Here is a 19,748-nt window from a genome sequence, read left to right on the forward strand (position 1 = left end):
CAAATATTATCGATGAAATTGGAAGTCGTAAAATTTTATTTTTCAAATCTTTCTTGATAATATGAAAAAAAAAAAAATTGTCGAGGACATATACAAAATCACAATTTCTGATTGGATTTTTCCATTTTCTTTCTTTTTCCTTTTTTTTCCTTTTTTTGCGGATGGATATATGATTGTTGAGCAAATAAACTTTTTAACTTCTGTAACATTTTCTTCTTACCCTGATTATGTCTTTTTGTTGTTGTTGTTTTCCTTTCCTGTTTTTTTTTTCCTCTTTTTTAAGAAAGGTGAGAAAACGAAATCTAATATCTTTTTTTTTTCTTTACAAGAGAAGAAAGATAACAAAAGATTGAAAATAAAATCTTCAAAAGATTTTGGGAAGTTGTTATCTTAGAAAAATTTTTCTTTTTTATGCGAATCGTAAATTTTTGCATCAAAGAAATGGCCGGCATCCCGGAAATAATTTACGAGCTGAAACGTTTTTCTACTTTATGCTGCTACTCTTTAACGAAAATTGCAAAAATTTTTTCAAATGTTTGCGTAATGGACGAAGGGAAAAAAAAAATTGTTGAAATGTTATGGAATTTTGTTATAAATTCATCAATTACTCACTCAGCTCATCAACAATATATGTATATGCTGAATAAATAAGTAAAAATTAGAAATTCATATTCATATAATTTATTCCTGAGTACATATAAGTAATAATTAAAGTAAGATTAAAGTAAGGTAAAGTCAGGTAATAAAGAATTAAAATATTGTTTGAGAACGAATATGCTACATTTGCTAATCAAAAATTTAACATATCCATAGGTAAGTAAAATAATACTTAAATGAATTTTAAAATTTCTCATCAAGTTTTAATATCATTCCGAAAGTTTTTATAAAAAAATTTTTTCACTTTAAGATATTTATTTTTTTGGTATTCATACTTTGACAGTTTTCTTATTGACTTCCTTAACATTTTTTCCTAAATTTCCCAATTTAAAACGATTTTAAAAATCTATGAAAAAAAAAAAAAATTCAACTAGAAGAATTATGAACAACAAATTATATTAAATTAGTTACATTTGAATGATAAATTAAAATTAAAATATAATGACAAATATTCCATGCATTCCATGCATTTGTTAACTTTTTTTTTTTCACTGCAACAATTTCTAAAAATGATTATATAATTAGTTTAACCAATTAAGTGATCTGCTTTTTCCTAAATTTAGGCTTCTGAATAAATCGAAATTTTATTTCAGTTCAGACTTATGACAATAATTCTTGCATTTGGGTTAGGACAACTTGTGCACTTATCTAAAGATCCTTGCATCTCCATTTTATGCTGCAAGTTTACTTTCAATCATGCAAAAATGCATGCATGCATACATTGGCATATTATTTGATCTTTGCCATTATTAGCAAAGGAAAAATTTCTTTTCCAAAATATTACAGGTGAAAAGGTAAGTAAATTACAATCACAAAATATTTTCTAAAACACAAATCATAATAATAATAATAATAATAATGAATAGTTACTTGATGGTGCATTATATCTACTAATTAAGCTAATTAAGCTGTTCCATACTTTATATTTCATTTTTTTGTTAACTTTTTAGATGACACATTGTTTGACTTCTGTTTTATTTTCAGTATTCATTTGTGTCATTTTACTCTTTTAAGCATTTTCCCTCAGTTAAGTTTCTCTCAATAAGCTGAAATTTTATTTTATTTCATTTCAAAATCGTACTTTAAAATAATCAATGGCTAATCCTATATTTCTTTTTAAATATTTTGAGTAATAGTAGTCATTACATACATATTACTCAAAAATTTTTAATCAGAATCTTTAAGGTATTTCAGTTTTGCTATTGAAAAGAACGATCTGTTCAGTGCTGTTTATTTCAAATTAATATGCAAAACAATTAATGTATTAGCAATATTTAAATCATTTAAAATCTTAAATTTCATTTTGCTACTCAATAATGTCTTAAAAAATTTGTGAATTCGAAAAAATGCTCAAAAAAATTTTTTTAGAGAATACAAAAAAAAAAAATTTTTACAGAAAAAATCAAAAGAGTCATAATTTTTCTCGAAATTTAGAAATCACTAATCATTACTTTTTAACTTATCATTTTTTTTTTTTTTTTCATTCAAGTAATTGTATCTTTATGATAAAATCTGATAAATTCCGACTTACTTAACCTTCCATTCTTTTAACGTTTTCACAGACGAACGATTTATGCTTATATAAATCTGAAAATTTTTCTCATCTGTTTTTTTTTTTCATCGTTTATATGTTTTTCAAATTTATATTTGTACTTCATTAAATTAAATTTGGTAATTTGTGAAAATAATTAAAATTAAAGTTATCATGATGAAGCTATTAGATAAATGCTTTACAGGATTAGCACTTCTTGAAACATGGATTTCGAGTGAAATTAAAACTTGTTTTTTTAAATAAAACAAGTTTTCACTTACCGTTCTTTTTTGTAAGATTATCACAACATTATGATTCATTCGAAATTGGTCACTACTGTCATAAAATGAGGTATAAATTTCATTTTTAAATATTTTTATTTCCTATTTAGTATTCATGGTATAGTGTTAAAAGGTTAGTAGACTTAATTTTGTTTTGAATTTAATTTGACAAAAATTTTTCGTACTAATTTTTCAAATAATGCATTTTTGTATTCGTACATCCAGATGAAGAATTGAAAGTTAAGTTTAAAAACTGTCTATTCTATCAGCTTAGCATCACCAATTTAAGAATGCAAAATACTTTGATCAAATATTTACAATGGATCAAAACTATAGAGAATACTAAGTGTATTTAATTGTTTTATATAAACAAATTTGTTAATAGTTTAAGCTTTTATTGATTTAAAAAAAAAGTGAGATGAAGTTGAGCATAATTTTATTGAAATTTCAATGAAATCTGAAGTTTACTTATTTATCAAATAACAACGGCGCACTTCAGATATATTTCACTGATTTATGATAGCGAAATTATTCTGATTTCATATTATTACTACAATTGATGTGAACTGCGTAAATATTTAATTTACTCTTAATAATACTTCCATTCCATTATCAGCAATTGATCTTATCATACCATTGCTTTATTATCAATAAGTAATCTCAGGTACCTAGAAATCAGCCAGGTACACAGATAGTTTTTAACAAAAATTTTTGATTATATTTCTTTAAATTGATAGTGGCAAAAAATTGGCTATGATTTTTTAAAAGCAAAATTTTATCAAAGAGAAAGATTTAGAAAAAAAAATTTTTTTTTTTGTTTTCTAATTAACTGATTTCTGGTTCTTATGCTATTAAAATAAATTTTAGCATTACTAATTGAATTGGAATGAATTAGCAAAATTTCAATTCTTAATTGTATTTAAAAATATTGAGCAAATCTTCAAAAAAAGTAAACAAGGAGGGAGAAAAAAGAGAGAAAGAGAGAGAGAGAGAGGAGAACTTATTATATTACTGTGTTCTTCGGATACTTATAAAGTCGGCAAACATTAGGGTTAGCATCAATCGAAAAAGATGCCTGTACAAAGGGAAGGCAAATTGCATATAAAAAAAAAAAAAAAATGAAATAAATTTCAATTCATTTCTCTCAGAGCAATAACCTTCCATTCATTTCTCTTCCCTAAATTACATTCTTTTTGTTCTTTCATTTTCATATATTTCAGGTTTTACACTATAATAAACTAAAATTTTCTTGTTATATACTATTATTTGTACTATTTTTTATTAATTAAAGTTAATAATTTAATAATAAAATGTCCTTTTTCTTTTTTTTTTTAATGCAAGAAATTGAAACTTAATGGAAATGATTGATCCGTTTTTGTTATTAGAAATTTATTCATTCATTGTATATTTTTATTCAAATTTTATTTACCACTACTAATTAAGTATTTGTTATTGTCACATAATTTGTGATCATCGTTACAGTAATCATACTGTCAACAATATTAATATAAGTATTAGTAAAAGTTTTTTTTTTTCTTTTTCTCTTTTTTTTTCTTTTTTTTTTTTGTGCATGGGATGGAATTTTACTCTTTTTCTTCCTCCGAAGATTTCATCGAGGAGGTTGGACTTTTAGAGCAATAATCTGACAGATCGTAATATAAAGTTACTGTTTTGTAGTTTCTATGTCTGACTGGTTGGTTGGTTGCTTGTAAGATGATTGCATTTTAATTAACGATAAAATTAAACTCTTTCATTTTTAATTTGAGTTTTTATGACAAACACAGATAATTGTAACGATTCATCAGTGTGGTTTTACTATCCAATGAAAAGATAAGTGATAAGTATATACTTAAGCCAACTAAAGTAATTAAACGTTTTATACCTGTGATTATAATTATTACTTCAATACTTTAAACTTTATTGAAAAATATACTTTATAGCTATGTGATCCTTTTCTGGTTTCTACTCTGCTCGATAGCATAATCATTCATCTAATTGATACGACCATAATGGATTTGATCGATGTTTACGACAATATTCATAGAATTTTGTGCTATTTAAATAAGTTAGTCATTTTACACTTTCTTATCTATGAGTAAAATTTTTGGTATGCAAATAAGTTTTGATAAAATTCCTGATATAGCAAATTGATTCATTTATTTAGATTTATTTAAACTTTAGTGTGATCCAATTTTGTGTGAAATGTTGAGCATTGTTTGATAGATCATTGATAAACATTTGAATAAGATTAAAAAACAATATAATGAATGATCTAGCTTATCTAGTCAGCTAGTAACATTCAATTTAATTATTTTGACTAATTTATTATTAGATCTAGATTATATTAAATTACTATCAAATCTACGATATCATAATTTCTCGAGATCACAATTTATTACCTTTTCTCAATTGTTACTAACTACTATTTTTAATCATTATTATTTTATATTACTTATCATCCTAACTAGTATAATTAGATAATTATTATAATTGAAAAAGAATGTAAATATCTACACATCACTCACTTCACTAATTTTTCACTTCTCCGAGCAATTTTTTATCAAAACGATATCTTACAATCCTATCGAGCAGATAACATACCGTACTCCAACTTCTGATAGTCTTACATTAGTGATATTTCAATTACCCGATGTTATTTTTAAAATCAAATAATCAAATAAAAACATTTATGAATCTTCAGAATGTTCAAAAATATGAAATAATTAAAATTCTAAAATATCACTAATACCAGAAAAATGAATTTAGTTATTATTTGTAAGTTATTTTAAAAGCATTTTAATTTATTGCATTTATTACTTACTGTATTATTGTTTAATGATCTAATTCAATGCATTCTCATAGATCATCATAAAGCATTGTTAAAAATGCTATCGATTAATTCTTTATGAATAAATCATATGTTCTAAGCTCCTTTTTAAATTTTTTTTTCTTTTTAAATTTTTTTTTTTTTTTTTTTCAGAATGTAAAATACGACAATGATGTTTAAGTGAAACAGCAATCAACTGCTTATAATAATATAAAAGTAAATTTTATATACATATATTAGCTTTTAAAGTGACTTATAAAAAAAAGACATAGAATTAGGGAAGGAAGAAAAAAAAAAAAAAATTCTTGAAACATATGAATTGCATGAGGAACAAAATCTAATAATATCAAAGTTTGAATGATGTTAACAATTGACAGCCTACATTCTTGCAATTCTTTTATAATAGCCAATATTTTATATAATGTTTTGTGAAAAGATGTGTCCTATTTGAATTTGAGCAATTATTGTCTGATAATTTAGTTTTATAAAGTTAATAAATACAAGTAATTGAATTTTTTATCCGCATTTTTTAGTTTTTATAGTTAATAAACATAGGTAATTAATTTTTTACTTGTATTTTTAAGTTAATTTATATAATCACATCCTGTGAATATTTCAGCTTATTCTTTTTGATTTCATTATTTGTATTTTTATTTTAATCTAATTTTAGTTCCAAAATGAGTTCATATATCAAATTGTGGTTTTTTCTTTTTTTTAATAAAATCATCTTATTCATTTTCTCAGAATTTTCATGTAACTTGTAAAGATTATTTTAAGATTATTATTCTTTGTGTTTCAGATTGTAATCGATAATTTGCAAAGTGAAAAAAGAGAAATCAATGATTATGGAATTAAGAATTTTTAAAAGCAATCAAATCAGATCAACACGTTATCCAACCCATCTTTTTGAGCTTGTTCGTCTACCCTGTGGTACCGAGCTGTGTCTGAGTGATAAGCAAACACGATCGGTCACTGGGTAAAGGACCTTGCTCTGATCCATCATTTCATTTATTATCAATAATTAAAACGAAGACTTTATACTAATTGCTAGTTTATCATCTTACATTTGTAACGGACAATTTCATGAAGTCTCTCCGTTACCGTAAACTCTTAGCACCGCAGGGTGCCACCCTACATCACCTCTCTTCCTCACTTACAGAAACGATAATTTTTCAAAAAGCGAATAACATACCCATTGAACATCAAATTTAATTCGATTCAAATAATCTTCTGGAACTATTTAAAGAAAAATCGAAATGTAAGCTTAAATATATTAGTGCAAAAATGAGACCTATCAAATAAACTGGAAAGTTGATAACCTGTTAAATAATTGTCTAGGTGAGAAGCATTTTGAACTTAATGTTTCTTTGCTTCATGTCATCAGCTGAAATTCTGTGCAATAAATAAGTTAAAATATAAAGTGGCTTGATTAATAAAATATGTTTTTAGAGGAAAATACTAATGCAATATTAAAAAACAAAAAAAAAAAAAAAAAAATAAATAAAATAATGATCTGATAATGATGACACGAGAGAACCACACTAAACTTCTTACAACATCAAATATCGAATGAAAAAAAGTTGCTATAAAAATAAAATTAAAAACAGATAGGTGAGGTTCGTTAAGTTTTTCAACATTAGACGCAGATATCATAAATGATTCGAAATTTTTGAAAGAAAAAATATTTGGTATTAAAGTTATTGATTAGTATTGTTATTGATTGTTTTATAATTCAGTAAATTTTGAAATTTTTAATATTTGTACACCTGATTCGACATTCCAGAAAAAAATTATGTACTGCTACATTAAAAGATGAGTGAAATGGAGAGAAAGAACAGAATACCAAAAAGAGTACGAGTTAAAAAGTGAGGTCTATTTTTTTTTAAAAAAAAGGACAAAATTTGTCATTGCACTTGGAAAAACCTAAAAAGATCAAAAAAAAAAAAAAAAAAAATATTTGGAAGCTAATGTACAAGCACTGGATAGTTAATAACAGAGCAATTCCATTTCCAAATATATATTTATTTTTTACTTCAACAGTTTTCTGTTCAGTGAGATCGGAAATTTTGATTACAACATGTTAAGAAATAAATTTGGTAGTCGTATAAGAAAAGAGCATAGGAGGAAAACTTAATAAAGTGCATAAATGCTATCAGAATGTAAGCCCATAACGATGTACCCATTGGAAGTATTGATGATCGCTTCCACTACTCATATATTCACAACCGACATCCCAGTCACCAAATTTCTTCAGTATGTCAAACACATAACTATAATTTATTTCACCATCTGTATCTGGTTCACGACGACCTGGTACTTGAGCTACTTGAACATGTCCTGAGATTTGGTAATTAATAATTTCATGAAGACAGGAAATATCACACACTGGTTCAATTTCTAGAACTCCTTCGTTGGATATATGCTGGATTTTTTATGTATGAACGAATTGAATTTAAAGCAAAATCTGTCCAATATGCAGCAATTGAACAGTAAAATGAATTTTTAAATACTGATTCCCTTAGAGGTATTAATGATTTGCTAGCAAATAGTACTACGATAACAATGATTATAATAATTTTAGAAAATGCAAATGAAGTTTACAATTAACTTACCTACAAAAGGTGCCAGTGTTTCAATAGTAGTGGTAAGCTGACCACAAATTTGTTGAACATGAAATATATCCTACAAAATCACACTTCTATGGAAGTGGCAAAAACGACAAGAAAAAAAAAATGAAAGATTAGCATGAAATTTTGTTTCAAGAATGCACAGCACTCACCAACATGATCTGCAAGTTCGGTTCGTTGATTTCCTTTAGAACTTTTACAGCTGCAATATGCTTTCTATTATTTGCTTAGAAATAAATCTATGATAGCAAAATTCTAATTTTATATCACTACTATAAATGAGATGATAATAGCATGCAAATTGGTAAAAGACAAATAATTGAAAATGTAAAATTGATTAGCACCTTTCGAATAGGAATTCATGAAATAGCCAGGAATGGCAGCTTGGCAGATCGGTTCAATAAGACAAATTATTGATTCCTAAAAAAAACATTCTTAATATCATCACCTGGGGCAAATCTGCAAAGTTGTATAAATAAACGACTTATGATATACTATCGTAATATAATATTTTTATATATTATAATATATTATTTTTTAAACCTTTCTAAATTGTTGACAAGCCAAACGAATATTCTTAACATAAACATCGAAGTTCTCATTCGTTTCTTCAGCTATACCAGCCATTACGTGGACCTAAATTCACAAAGAAATGTATAAAATTTTGGAAAATGCAAGAAGAAATAAGTGATTTGGAAGCATAAGAATTTTCTAAAAATTTCAGAACATTCTGATGACGAATTCACGTATAGAAAGGAAACCTTTTGCACATTTAACGTTTTTGCATATTGAATTGCGATATCCAAAGATTCTATATACTTGGATGTTTGCTCTGGAAGCGCTGCAAGACCACGAAAACCTTCAGACCAATTACCTGTAATCCTTATGAAACAAATATATACGAAGAAAGAAAAAAAAAAACTAAATTATCAGTGAGAAACACCGAAAATGAAAAAACAATGAAAAAAATAGCATTGGATTAACTCAAATATCTAACGAAAGAAGGAATATACTTTAAGAAAAATTGAAAAAAGAGAAAAAAAAACTAAGTTATACCAGCGGGTGCATTAATAAGAATATGTCTGAGATGATAACGTTCGGCTTGATGTAGCAATTCCTCAGCTGGCCATCCATATGGCAACGATACTTCAACAAGTTGAAAACCAAGTACAGCTGCTCTTCCATATCTTCATGAACTGTTCTGGATAATTATCGAAGGTGGATAATTTAATAATTCTTAATCAAACTTAAAATTATTAATTTCGAATTAGTATAATTCTTTTTATTTAATAAAGGACTGTTGCTTAAACATTTTAAGATAAGTAAATTTACTATTTTAAATAGAATGAACAGTTCTATATTGCTTACTGTTCGTTTCTCAACTGGAACTGATGTTACATCAGATGAATGAATTAATTAAAATGAAATAATTAATACTTTTGTAGCATATCCATCTCATGAAACATCATCGTTAAATTAGCAGCGACACGCATCGTTTCGTCGAAATGCTTTAAATTCCTTCACTAGAAAGACGAATAAATCTAAAGAAGTAAGAGAGTGTAATAAAAATGTTCTCACTTATTAATTTAATCTATTCCAATTCCATTCATTCTATTCTTGCATCATTCTGCTTAAAATTTTAATTTTGATCTTAATTCATTTATTCCATAATGCTTCTAATTCTTTTTGTTTGATCATTTGTATATTCCAATTGTTTTGATTTCAGGACAATAACACTGTTTGTCTAAGTTAGAAGTAGGTAAATAGGAAGAAATAGAAGTACTTTTCAACTCTCGAAATTCTATATTGTGAGAAGTTTACTTGTTATTAATTAATTTAAATATTGTGTGAATGATACTATGTTAGCATCCTCTGCTTATAACATCAAAGATCAGTTTGATTTAGTTTATTTCATAAAATTACATCGTTAGCAAGGAATTATCCTAATACATCATGAACATTTCATCTGAAGCGTTGAGAGAGGGAAAGGGAGAGAAAGAAAGAGAGAGGAGGAGAGAGAGAGAGAGAGGAAGAATTAAAAAAATATATCCATATGGCAAATAGCATTCGGAAATATTATGAAAACGATAGAGAGAGATTAATAAAAAAGGAGGTAGAAGAGAGAAGGTTACGTGTGACAAAAATAGAAGAGGGAAAGTTACGTGTGACAAAAGTAAAAGAGGGAAAGTTACGTGTAACAAAAGTAGAAGAGAGAAGGTTACGTGTGATAAGAGTAGAAGATGGAAAGTTACGTATGACAAAAATAAGAAAGAGCCAAGGCAGTACTTCTCATAAACGAGAGAGAGAGGGAGAGAGAGGATTGGTCCTCCAGTTGTTATGTTGCCGACTTGCGATTATTTCGATGCAGGAAAGGTTGTCGAGAGTGACAACACATGTTTGTGGTCAATACCAGATGTAATGTATGTCACACCTGTATTCAGTACCAAATTTCATTCCAAACATAATTTTTCATCTATATGTAATACATTTAACAAAAATTTAAAATCGAATAAATGTCTCATTTATATATCCCAGAAAAGAACTTATAAAATAATTTAGGGAGGCAAATGACCATCTGATGGACATTATAATTGTTTTCAATTATAGTTATATCAGTTTTGTTTGCCAAATTAAATGTAAATAAATATTGCATTACACTTTTCATTCATATGATTGATATTGAGGGAATGAATTAAATTTGGGTAATAATCAAATTAAGTATTATTTCTAGGGCTAAGCAATATTGGCTATCTAATTCTTTTCAAAGGATAATGAAATTGCACAGATATAAATCTGCCCAAAGTGTGACAAATATTCATTGCAAATTGTTTTGATAGATAAACTGAGAAATGATAAATCATATTTACAAAAAACAAAATATTTTCCTTAAATTGTACTTAAAAAAAAAGCTCTGTTTTTTAGAGCAATTATTTGTCATTAATTCCATCTTTGTTCCATTTTTTCAAATATTTTTTTCTAACTTTATCAGTTTTTGCTTTATTTTATTTGGTCTCTAATATTTTTTGCCTTTTTTCCATTAATTGAATTTAATTTCTCTTTAAACATTTTTTGTTCACTTCCGAATGATATATTCAGTAATATTCCGATTGTGTCATAAATTCATATTTTGTTTAAATTTCTCGAATTAAAAAACGAAACATTTTAGTGTTTTAATCAAAGAAATTATCATTCATTCAATGATTCATTTTCTTTTATAAAATGAATTATTTTATTAAAAATGAATTTGTAACTAGAATCAACTTTATAATATAATTACTTGTTATTTAAATAAGCAAATGAAATAATGAGGATTGTTATTTCGAGAAATAATTAAGCATCTCATTTAAAAAAAAAAAATATTTTTTTTTTTTGTTTTCTTAAAGCATAAATAAAAAATTTAACAAAAATAAGAATTTTCATGAACAAAAAAATCACCAAGGGTAGAGGTTAACGGATAACATTGATGAATGTGACATCATTTATCTTATCACGTTTATCAAAAAAACCTGTCGAGAATACCTGTGTTCATTCTTTTTTTCTTGTTTCCCCTTCCACTGGATGTCAAGAAAGAAAGAAAAATGAATTATCTTTAGTGATATTTTTAGAAAGTATTTTTAAAAAAAAAAAAGGAATGAAAAAAATAGGCGCAAATGACAATGTGATGTATGAAAGGCCTAATTGATAATAACAATATTTAAATTCATTCTTCTTCGAAATATCGTTCATAAAGAATTTTGTTTCAGTATCTATTCTTGCTTCTGGTAAAGTATTTTTTAATGATTTTCAATTTCGGTTTGTTCCTGCCGAATATGTTTCGGAATACTGGATTTGTCTATATCTATTAGAGGCATATTATACACATTCTATTATATATTTATCCATTGTAGTTGACCGGAAATTCAATTCTGGATTTAAGTATACAACTATTCTGGAATTATAAATAGCTTCGTATTTTTTTTTTGAAACTTTTGTTCAAATATAAATAAGTGTATAAATAAGTATAAGTATGATACAATGATAATGCATAATAAGATAAGGAGTATGAGTAAATTCCTAATCATTCTTGAGTAGTAAGTAAAATCAAAAACTCTATTGTAAAATAATGTGACAAAATTTTCAGTATTTATAATTTATAATACTAAGGAAAAAAAAATATTATTAGGAAATTAATATCCAAAAATTTGAAAATTAGTTCAAAAGGAATGAAATTTTATCAAAACATTTCTCATAGCACAATATTACATCACTTAGAGAATCATTGAAATGAAAATGATAATGGAAGATAAAAGAAAACGATGATAAGATAAAGATCAATATTTTTACTTTTTATTAGATCATATTTAAATCAAGCAATTTGTATTTCATATTTTAAAAAATCGCAATTATTTTCCACTTTCATACATTTCGAATATTTTTCATTTCTTTCTAACTTTTATTTTCACATTTTTTTTTAAGTGGAATATTCTATATTAATTAGTTTCTACAATTTCTTATCATAAAAGAATATTATTACTGCAAAAAATACTTACAGAAATTGTAAATTTATCTTTTTTCCTTTTTGTTTCTGATATATCAAACCATATTTGATTTTAATGAAATAAACTGTAAGTAACACTGTTATAGTTAAAAATTAAAAGTTAAATCAATATTTCAATTATTTATATCATTTATATAAATGAGTGTCAAAATATTATAATAAATTTAATCTTTTATAAGTTGAAAGTAAACATTTTTTTTTTTTTTTTAAGATCAACAATTTCTATATATAAAATCGATGAGAACTTTTTGCTAATTGTACGAAAAATATTATTGATGACGGAACAACAGGTTGAACATTACAAAAAAATTGCTTTTTTTGGTGTGGCAATTAGGTAAATTTTTATTATTAGAATTATCACACATATTAATTATATTTATTTTATCTATTAGAAATAAAAGTTTTAAATTTTATCGTAAAATTGAGTGCAAAAAAAATTGTATTTATAAAGTGCATTTTATATAAATATTATTAGATTAAATTTGTGAAGATATTTAGAGAAATGTTATTTATCGATTTGAAATAATTTGTTTACATCAATTCAAATTTTAGTACAGTAGCTACAATATGTAGTGTAATTGTGACACCACTTCTTTACTACTATATTCAAATTATACAAACAACTTTGACAAACGAAATTGAATTTTGTAAACAACGTTCAAAAAATATGTGGAAGGAATATGCAAATATTGAGGAGGTTAGTTTTATTTAATGTCATTCATTAGTTGATGAATTGAAAAATCTGTTCCAAAATCTTAAAAATTTAATTAACTCAACAGCTATCTTTAAAAAAAAAAAAAAAAAAAAAAAAACGAGAAAATAGAATCAGTAGTTATTAAAATAAAATCAGTAAAACATTTTGCTGATGAATTTTCAAATTTTACGACTAATTTCCTATTTTCAGATGTTAAACGTCAAAGAACAACGTTCGTGGCGTAGTCCACGTCAAACAAATTTCGATTACTACTCACCAATGAGTAATGGAGAAACATCACCCTATGATGTTTTAAGACCTTATTCGGATCCCAGAGTAATGCAGGCACATACGGTTTATGATATTCAGGGTCCATACTCAAATCTTGGTTTACCGCAAGTGCAAACAGGTGTTTATGATATTCCAGGACCGTATCTGGAACCTGAAATACCGCAAACAGAAGTGTACCAGAATTCTGTATGCTGTAGTTGCAAAATTGGTGAAGCAGGCGAAGTAGGGCCACCTGGACCACCAGGAGATCCAGGTTTTTGAAATTAACTTCGAGTAGGTTTATCGCATTATAAAATCAGTGTTAGTAAAAAGTATTCTTTGAGGAACTGATGGGTTGCCGGGTAAAAATGGTCGTCGAGGTCCAGATGCAATTGAAGGATTGGATTTTCGCTATCAGGAATGGTGTTTCGATTGTCCACCAGCACCAGCTGGTCCTCCTGGTCTGCAAGGACCAAAGGGACCTCCTGGTCAACGTGGTGCACGAGGCCTTGATGGACAGAATGGAGCTGATGGTACTTTGAATTAAACTCAATTTAAAGTCATAAATTTTATTTATTGAGTTAGTAGAACTTGCTTTGCAGGACTAATCGGGTTTCCTGGAGAACCAGGCAGACGTGGACCTCGTGGAAGTCCTGGATTAAGAGGACAAGCAGGTGAACCAGGGAAGATTCATAACATGCCGGGCAGGAAAGGAATACCGGGTCCACCAGGTTTACCCGGTCCACCGGGACCTGATGGTAAGAATGGACTTGATGGACAAAATGGACATCGAGGACCACCGGTCCGTTACTTCCTTCATTGGTGTTTACTCATTAACTGCAAATAGTATATATATATATATATATATATATATATATATATATATATATATATATATGTAAACGAAAAGTTTATAGCGCGATCGTTTTTTGTTAGTTCATAGAAATTTAAAAATTTCAGGGTCCTCCCGGTGCACGAGGACCACCAGGACCACCAGGACGACGAGGAGCACCTGGTTCTGATGGTCTTGCTGGCAAAAAGGTAATTGTGTTTTGTTTTATTTTTCATACTTTCCAATTAAATTTTTTTTTTTTATGTGTACAAAAAATAAACTTGCAAATATGTTATATAATAAAGTTTTTTTTAATTTTATCCATCAAAGTGTAATTGAATAAGAAGAGAAAGAGTTGAGAAATGGAAATGTTTTTATCAGTAATGTAGCAAATTATTAATTAATTTTGATTCAATTAATTGTTAGAATTACAAATGAAATAGAATATTTCCTTTCGAAGATACTTAAAGAAAGTGACAATGTGACAGTCACATGAGCAGTATACGTCGAAATTATGCTAGCAAGTATTAAATATAATATTTCTTACACATATACAGATTATCTTTAGGGTAGCGGAAGTGAGTGTGACCATTGCGCATTGCCACGTCTTGAATCATCTGGTCACTCATAACAACCACTGTACATTTCTTCTATTTCCTTACATCGCTTCATGACAATTCATAAACAGACAATTTCAATTGTATTTCAACAATTCTGTTATTCTGTACATTTTGTTTTATGCTTAAAAATTTTTTAAAGTTTTTGTATTTTCCAAATTTTGAGTATATGTAGATTAAAATTACAAATTTGCTAATAAATTTGCATAATTTTTATGAGTAGCACCAAATAATTCTTATGAAATCTTCCATTTTTTTTTCTCTGTTTTATATAAAAAGTAAGAAGTGTTTGAAGATAAAAAAATGATAAAAGATATGATAGTGAAATCTTTTCATGCAAAAGAAATGAGCAAATATTAATTTGGTAATAAAAGTGAATCAAATAAAGTACGAAAATTATAATCGAATTTCTTTTTTCTTTTTTTTTTTCACGCATTGATGAAAGTATAATATTTGAATTAATAAATGAGATCATTGATTAGTTATGTGAAAAGATTGATAAATGATAATAATAAACTGATAATATATTTATAATATTATTCTTCAGTGATTGGTAGAGCAAGCCATGATGGAAGTTCATGTTTATTGCCTGGATAACGACGTTTTAGAGCTGCTTGAATTTGTTCAATAATAAATTTATAATCTATTGGATAAGGTGACAATGTCATATACATTAATCTGAAAAAATTTTTTATGATAACACATATGATAAAAAGTGTTTGTTGATATATAAATGTGTGAGAGATAAGATTGATATGAATATTTCCAGAAGAAGAAGAAAAAAAAGCTAAATTTAATTTGTTTATTTTGAGTGAAAAAAAATGATCAATTAGACTTCATTGTAATACTTAAAGTAAAATCATTTTCCAGGCTTTTTTATTTATTCACTGACCAAAGTAATGCCTAATATTTTTACCTATGAACAATAGCATTTACCTGTAAAGGGATCGAATTTCTCTGGGAAGTCGTTTAAATTCGATAGTTCGATAAAATAAACATTTCATATCACATACTCGTTTTTCATCAAACACCGAACGCCATGGTAGTTTACCCGAGATCATTTCAGCAATCACATAAATTAAAGCTATGATATCATCTGAGGGACCCTTTAATTTATACTATTATTTTGTTTTTGATTTTTATTTTTCAATTTATTATTTTCTTTCCATTTTTGTTTCCAATTCTTTTTCCTTTTCCTTTTTTTTTTTTTTTCTATTTTTTCCTTAAAAAAGTTAATTTTCTTTGTGATTATTTAATCAAAATTTCTTTATGTTTATTTAATCGTTCAGAATATCATTTCACCTGTTCACGTCCTCGATGAGCTCTTACCGAACTGTACCGAATTGTACCAACAAATGGTACAAATGAACGTGGCTTACAAGGCCATGGCAAAGCTAAGCTTAAATCGATGATTAGCATGCGTGATTCGATGGAATCATAGGAGATTGGATTGCGATATGCAAAACTATAATTAAATTTATTTAAAAATTAATATACAACTGTCAATTTTAAAGGTATTAATTAAGAGAATGGCATGGCACTAATGAACCATTAAATTAAATTCAATCAATACTAAATTATGATTTACCTGTACGGTGAGACCTGACGATGAACATAACCGAGTCGATGAAGTGATGCAAGAGCTCGAACATATCCTATCATAATGGCTAATGCTAGATCCAACGGGACAGTACCTGTAGGTGATAATGATAGCAGTGAACCCACCAGCGATGCATGATACTCAAGAATGGCACACGGTCGTCCAATCCATTCCGGATCCCGTTCAGCATCCTGATCTCCGCTTTCACCAAATATCATCTAATTAGTAATTGATTCGTATAATTAAAACTTTTTTAACAAATTATTTATTCTAATATCTAAATTTTTCCTAAATCAAATAAAAAAAAAACTAATATCTAAACTAATACCTAAATTTTTCCTAAATTTATAAAATTTCAAATTATTTATCTTCGATATTTTTTTTGAATTGTCTTACTAAATCTATAATAAATTTTACCTTTCTGAGACGGCCATAGCAAATTATTTTTGGAAAATGCACAGAGCGACCTTTGACCAATTCTAAAATTTTCACAGTTCGGTGTATGGCTGTATTCTTCCGATCACTTGTTTTATCATGTCTTGCAATTAACATATGCATTACCTATAAATTTTTTTAATGAGAAAATTATTCCTGAACAAAATAAATCTATTTAAATTGCTTAGCAAGTAAACAAAGCTTAGCAAATAAAGTAAACAAAGCAAGTAAAAAAAAAAAAAAAACTAAACTTAGTCACTAAACAGCTTAGTGATCAAGCAGAGCAATAATTTTAGAAAAAACTTTTGTAAAGCTTAATTTTTAAAAAATTTTTTTTTCGAAAATTTAAAAATTTTTCCTTGAAATTTTGATTTGTAGCTATTATTATTATATCAAGTGTTAAAAAAAAAAGAACAAAATTGTATTGAAAACTTATTAAAATAGCGTTAATTTTGTTATTCAATGTTTGGAGTAAAATTTTCAATCATTAAATGAAAGAAATAAAAAGTACAGTATCAGGCGCTTTATCATCATAAACTTGATGTGTTGTGTATTCTCGATCTATTGGGTCATCTTCTGTGCATGTGATAAAGAATGCATGCTTATCATAATCAATAACACCGCAGATATTTTCTACATTCTCTTCAATTTCACCCCAAAAAACTGTTCCTGCCATATTTTATCAGTATTGAAAAACTGAAAAACTTTTCACGAACATTTGTTTGAATTTAAAAATGTTCATTTATCAACATTTATCAATTAAACTTGAATTATCAGCATTTATCAATTAAATCTTATCAAATTATTTTGAGAAGTTATTGAAATATGCAAACTGCAAATTATTTCATATTTATTTGAGATATGATTATTTATTTAATATTACGTAACGAAGCAAATAATAAGTGCGGGGGAGTAAGCATAGTTCAAGAGGACAAATAAATGTCACAAGAGATTATTTTCTGAGAAAAATCGCAATAAAATGTCAACATTGAATAATTCATTAGTTGACATCATTTTATTGCATAAAACTTTACATATATATTATTTACAGAAATATTTTCATTTCAAATTCAAACACACTGATGACGTAAAAACTCCCACTAAATATGAATAATTAAATTTGATCTGACGTATACATTGTAGTAAACGTGACGATGGAACTTGTGATAAGCAAAATTCCTTTTATTTTATTTCCTTATCATTTTATTTATTTATTTCCCATTCATTCATTCATTCATTCATTCCTTTCTATCTTATTTACCGTTCTCTTATTTTGTTTATTTATTTTCACCAATACAAATTGCAGCACACAAAATATTCGAACAGAACATAAAATACGATTCAGAATTGATGATTTCTCAATAATTCTATAATTTATGATAATTCTTCTGAAAGAATTTTAGAAATTCTACAACTTACATTCGGTTTTTTTTCAAAATAAACCAACCACTTGCAATGATATTCACTAGCAAATGTTTTAGCAGCTGTTAAATCAAATCATTTATACTACAATTTAATTTAAATTCAAACTTGCATACTATTTCATAAATTAGAAATTTAAAAAAAAAAAAAAAAAATTGTTCTTTTTTTCACATTTGCAATAGTATAATTCGGAAATTGTTCTCGAATAGGTAGCTTAATTATTTACCTTCATAGATTAAATTAACCGATACTCTTAGTTTAACTTTGCCTTCCAGAATTGTGCATTAGTAATAAGAAGTAATCAATTCTGCAATCAAAATAAATATCTAAATAGGATCTTATGGAAATGAATGTTTGAATATGCTAATTAATCTAACTTACTTCAAACATTTCAAACTCTTCACAATATTATATTTTTAATTCCAAAATTTCCTTCCTTTTATTGATTCAATTGCTAATACAATTTAGAATGGAAATTAAGGAAGAAGCAAAGAGTTTCTCTTTAATTATCTTTTATTTTAATCATTTTTTGTTCCATAAAATTACAAATATTTTTTCATTGAATGATAGGAATTTAACTATTCTTTTAGTCAGATAGAAAGGTCTTTTAGTCAATATTCATTTCCTATTTTTTTTTTTAAAGATTCATAAATTTACCTGTATTGAAAAATTAAAAGAAAAAAAACAGAAGAAATGGAGCAAATAAAAAATTAAAAAATAACTGAAAATTAACTATTAAATTTGAAATTGTGAAAGTACATCTTCTTAGATAGTTTAGTTAGTTGAAAAAAAAAAAAAAAATTCAGATATAATAAAGTTAAAAAACATTGATATTAACTTCTTTTCAATAAACAATGACGGAAAGAAAAAAAAAAACTAAAAAGCAAAAAGTTGAGGTAAAGAACATTCGGAAAATATTATTTTTATCCTCTTTAGCTAAAAAAAAAAAAAAAAGAAAAAAGATTTTTTTGTATTATTTATGAAATTCAAATCTTTAATGAAATTTCTTTGTGTCATTCCTTCATTCACTAAAAGTTTCATTCGTTCATTTATTTAATTATTGATAAGATTTAATAATTAAGTTTGAAAGTATAAAAGAATATATTTTAGTTCAAACTAAACATTTGATTTCATTTTTCACTCGTCAAAAATGTGCCAATGTATTTACCTTTAAATGTTTCTCAAATTAATAATAACATCCATTTCAGCAAACGAATTTTAATCGAAGAATCGAAGAGTTGAATGAAACGATTATGATAAGTTTAATATGTTAGATTAAAATTTATTATTTTAAAATTAATGCAAACATAAATTTGATTAATTATTGAGAGGAAGACATAACATAATTCATTTATTTTAATAGATATAGCAAATTTAACCAAAGATTAAACTAATAATTGTTCTTTTCAGTATATTCG

General features: G+C 26.3%; 3 protein-coding genes and 1 non-coding gene across 4 annotated transcripts; 2 read left to right on the top strand and 2 right to left on the bottom strand.

Annotated features, from left to right (window-relative positions):
- The first annotated feature begins 6,198 nt into the window (after positions 1 to 6,198).
- On the top strand, positions 6,199 to 6,289 carry Bma-mir-57. The gene has a single exon (XR_006228181.1). It is a non-coding gene; the product is annotated as a pre-microRNA Bma-mir-57 (primary transcript).
- A 1,159-nt stretch (positions 6,290 to 7,448) lies between these two features.
- Bm1981 (putative 29.7 kDa protein C05D11.5 in chromosome III, putative) lies at positions 7,449 to 9,416 on the bottom strand (the record flags this gene model as incomplete). The annotated part of the gene is made up of 8 exons (XM_001902147.2): positions 7,449 to 7,633; positions 7,909 to 7,978; positions 8,076 to 8,125; positions 8,268 to 8,343; positions 8,467 to 8,559; positions 8,685 to 8,797; positions 8,980 to 9,110; positions 9,361 to 9,416. The coding sequence occupies 8 exons, from the start codon at positions 9,414 to 9,416 to the stop codon at positions 7,449 to 7,451; spliced, it is 774 nt and encodes a 257-aa protein (XP_001902182.1).
- A 3,319-nt stretch (positions 9,417 to 12,735) lies between these two features.
- Bm10355 (Nematode cuticle collagen N-terminal domain containing protein) lies at positions 12,736 to 14,887 on the top strand (the record flags this gene model as incomplete). The annotated part of the gene is made up of 7 exons (XM_001902148.2): positions 12,736 to 12,794; positions 13,013 to 13,157; positions 13,365 to 13,698; positions 13,769 to 13,957; positions 14,027 to 14,226; positions 14,385 to 14,465; positions 14,825 to 14,887. 7 exons carry the CDS (start codon positions 12,736 to 12,738, stop codon positions 14,885 to 14,887), a joined length of 1,071 nt encoding a protein of 356 aa, XP_001902183.2.
- A 522-nt stretch (positions 14,888 to 15,409) lies between these two features.
- Positions 15,410 to 17,584, bottom strand: Bm10356 (tau-tubulin kinase, putative; the record flags this gene model as incomplete). Its single annotated transcript, XM_001902149.2, has 6 exons — positions 15,410 to 15,551; positions 15,810 to 15,979; positions 16,176 to 16,338; positions 16,462 to 16,691; positions 16,891 to 17,034; positions 17,420 to 17,584. 6 exons carry the CDS (start codon positions 17,582 to 17,584, stop codon positions 15,410 to 15,412), a joined length of 1,014 nt encoding a protein of 337 aa, XP_001902184.1.
- Between the last annotated feature and the right edge of the window lie 2,164 nt (positions 17,585 to 19,748).

The sequence above is a fragment of the Brugia malayi genome (assembly GCF_000002995.4).
Source record: "Brugia malayi strain FR3 genome assembly, contig: Bm_v4_Chr2_contig_001, whole genome shotgun sequence".
Taxonomy (NCBI): domain Eukaryota; kingdom Metazoa; phylum Nematoda; class Chromadorea; order Rhabditida; family Onchocercidae; genus Brugia; species Brugia malayi.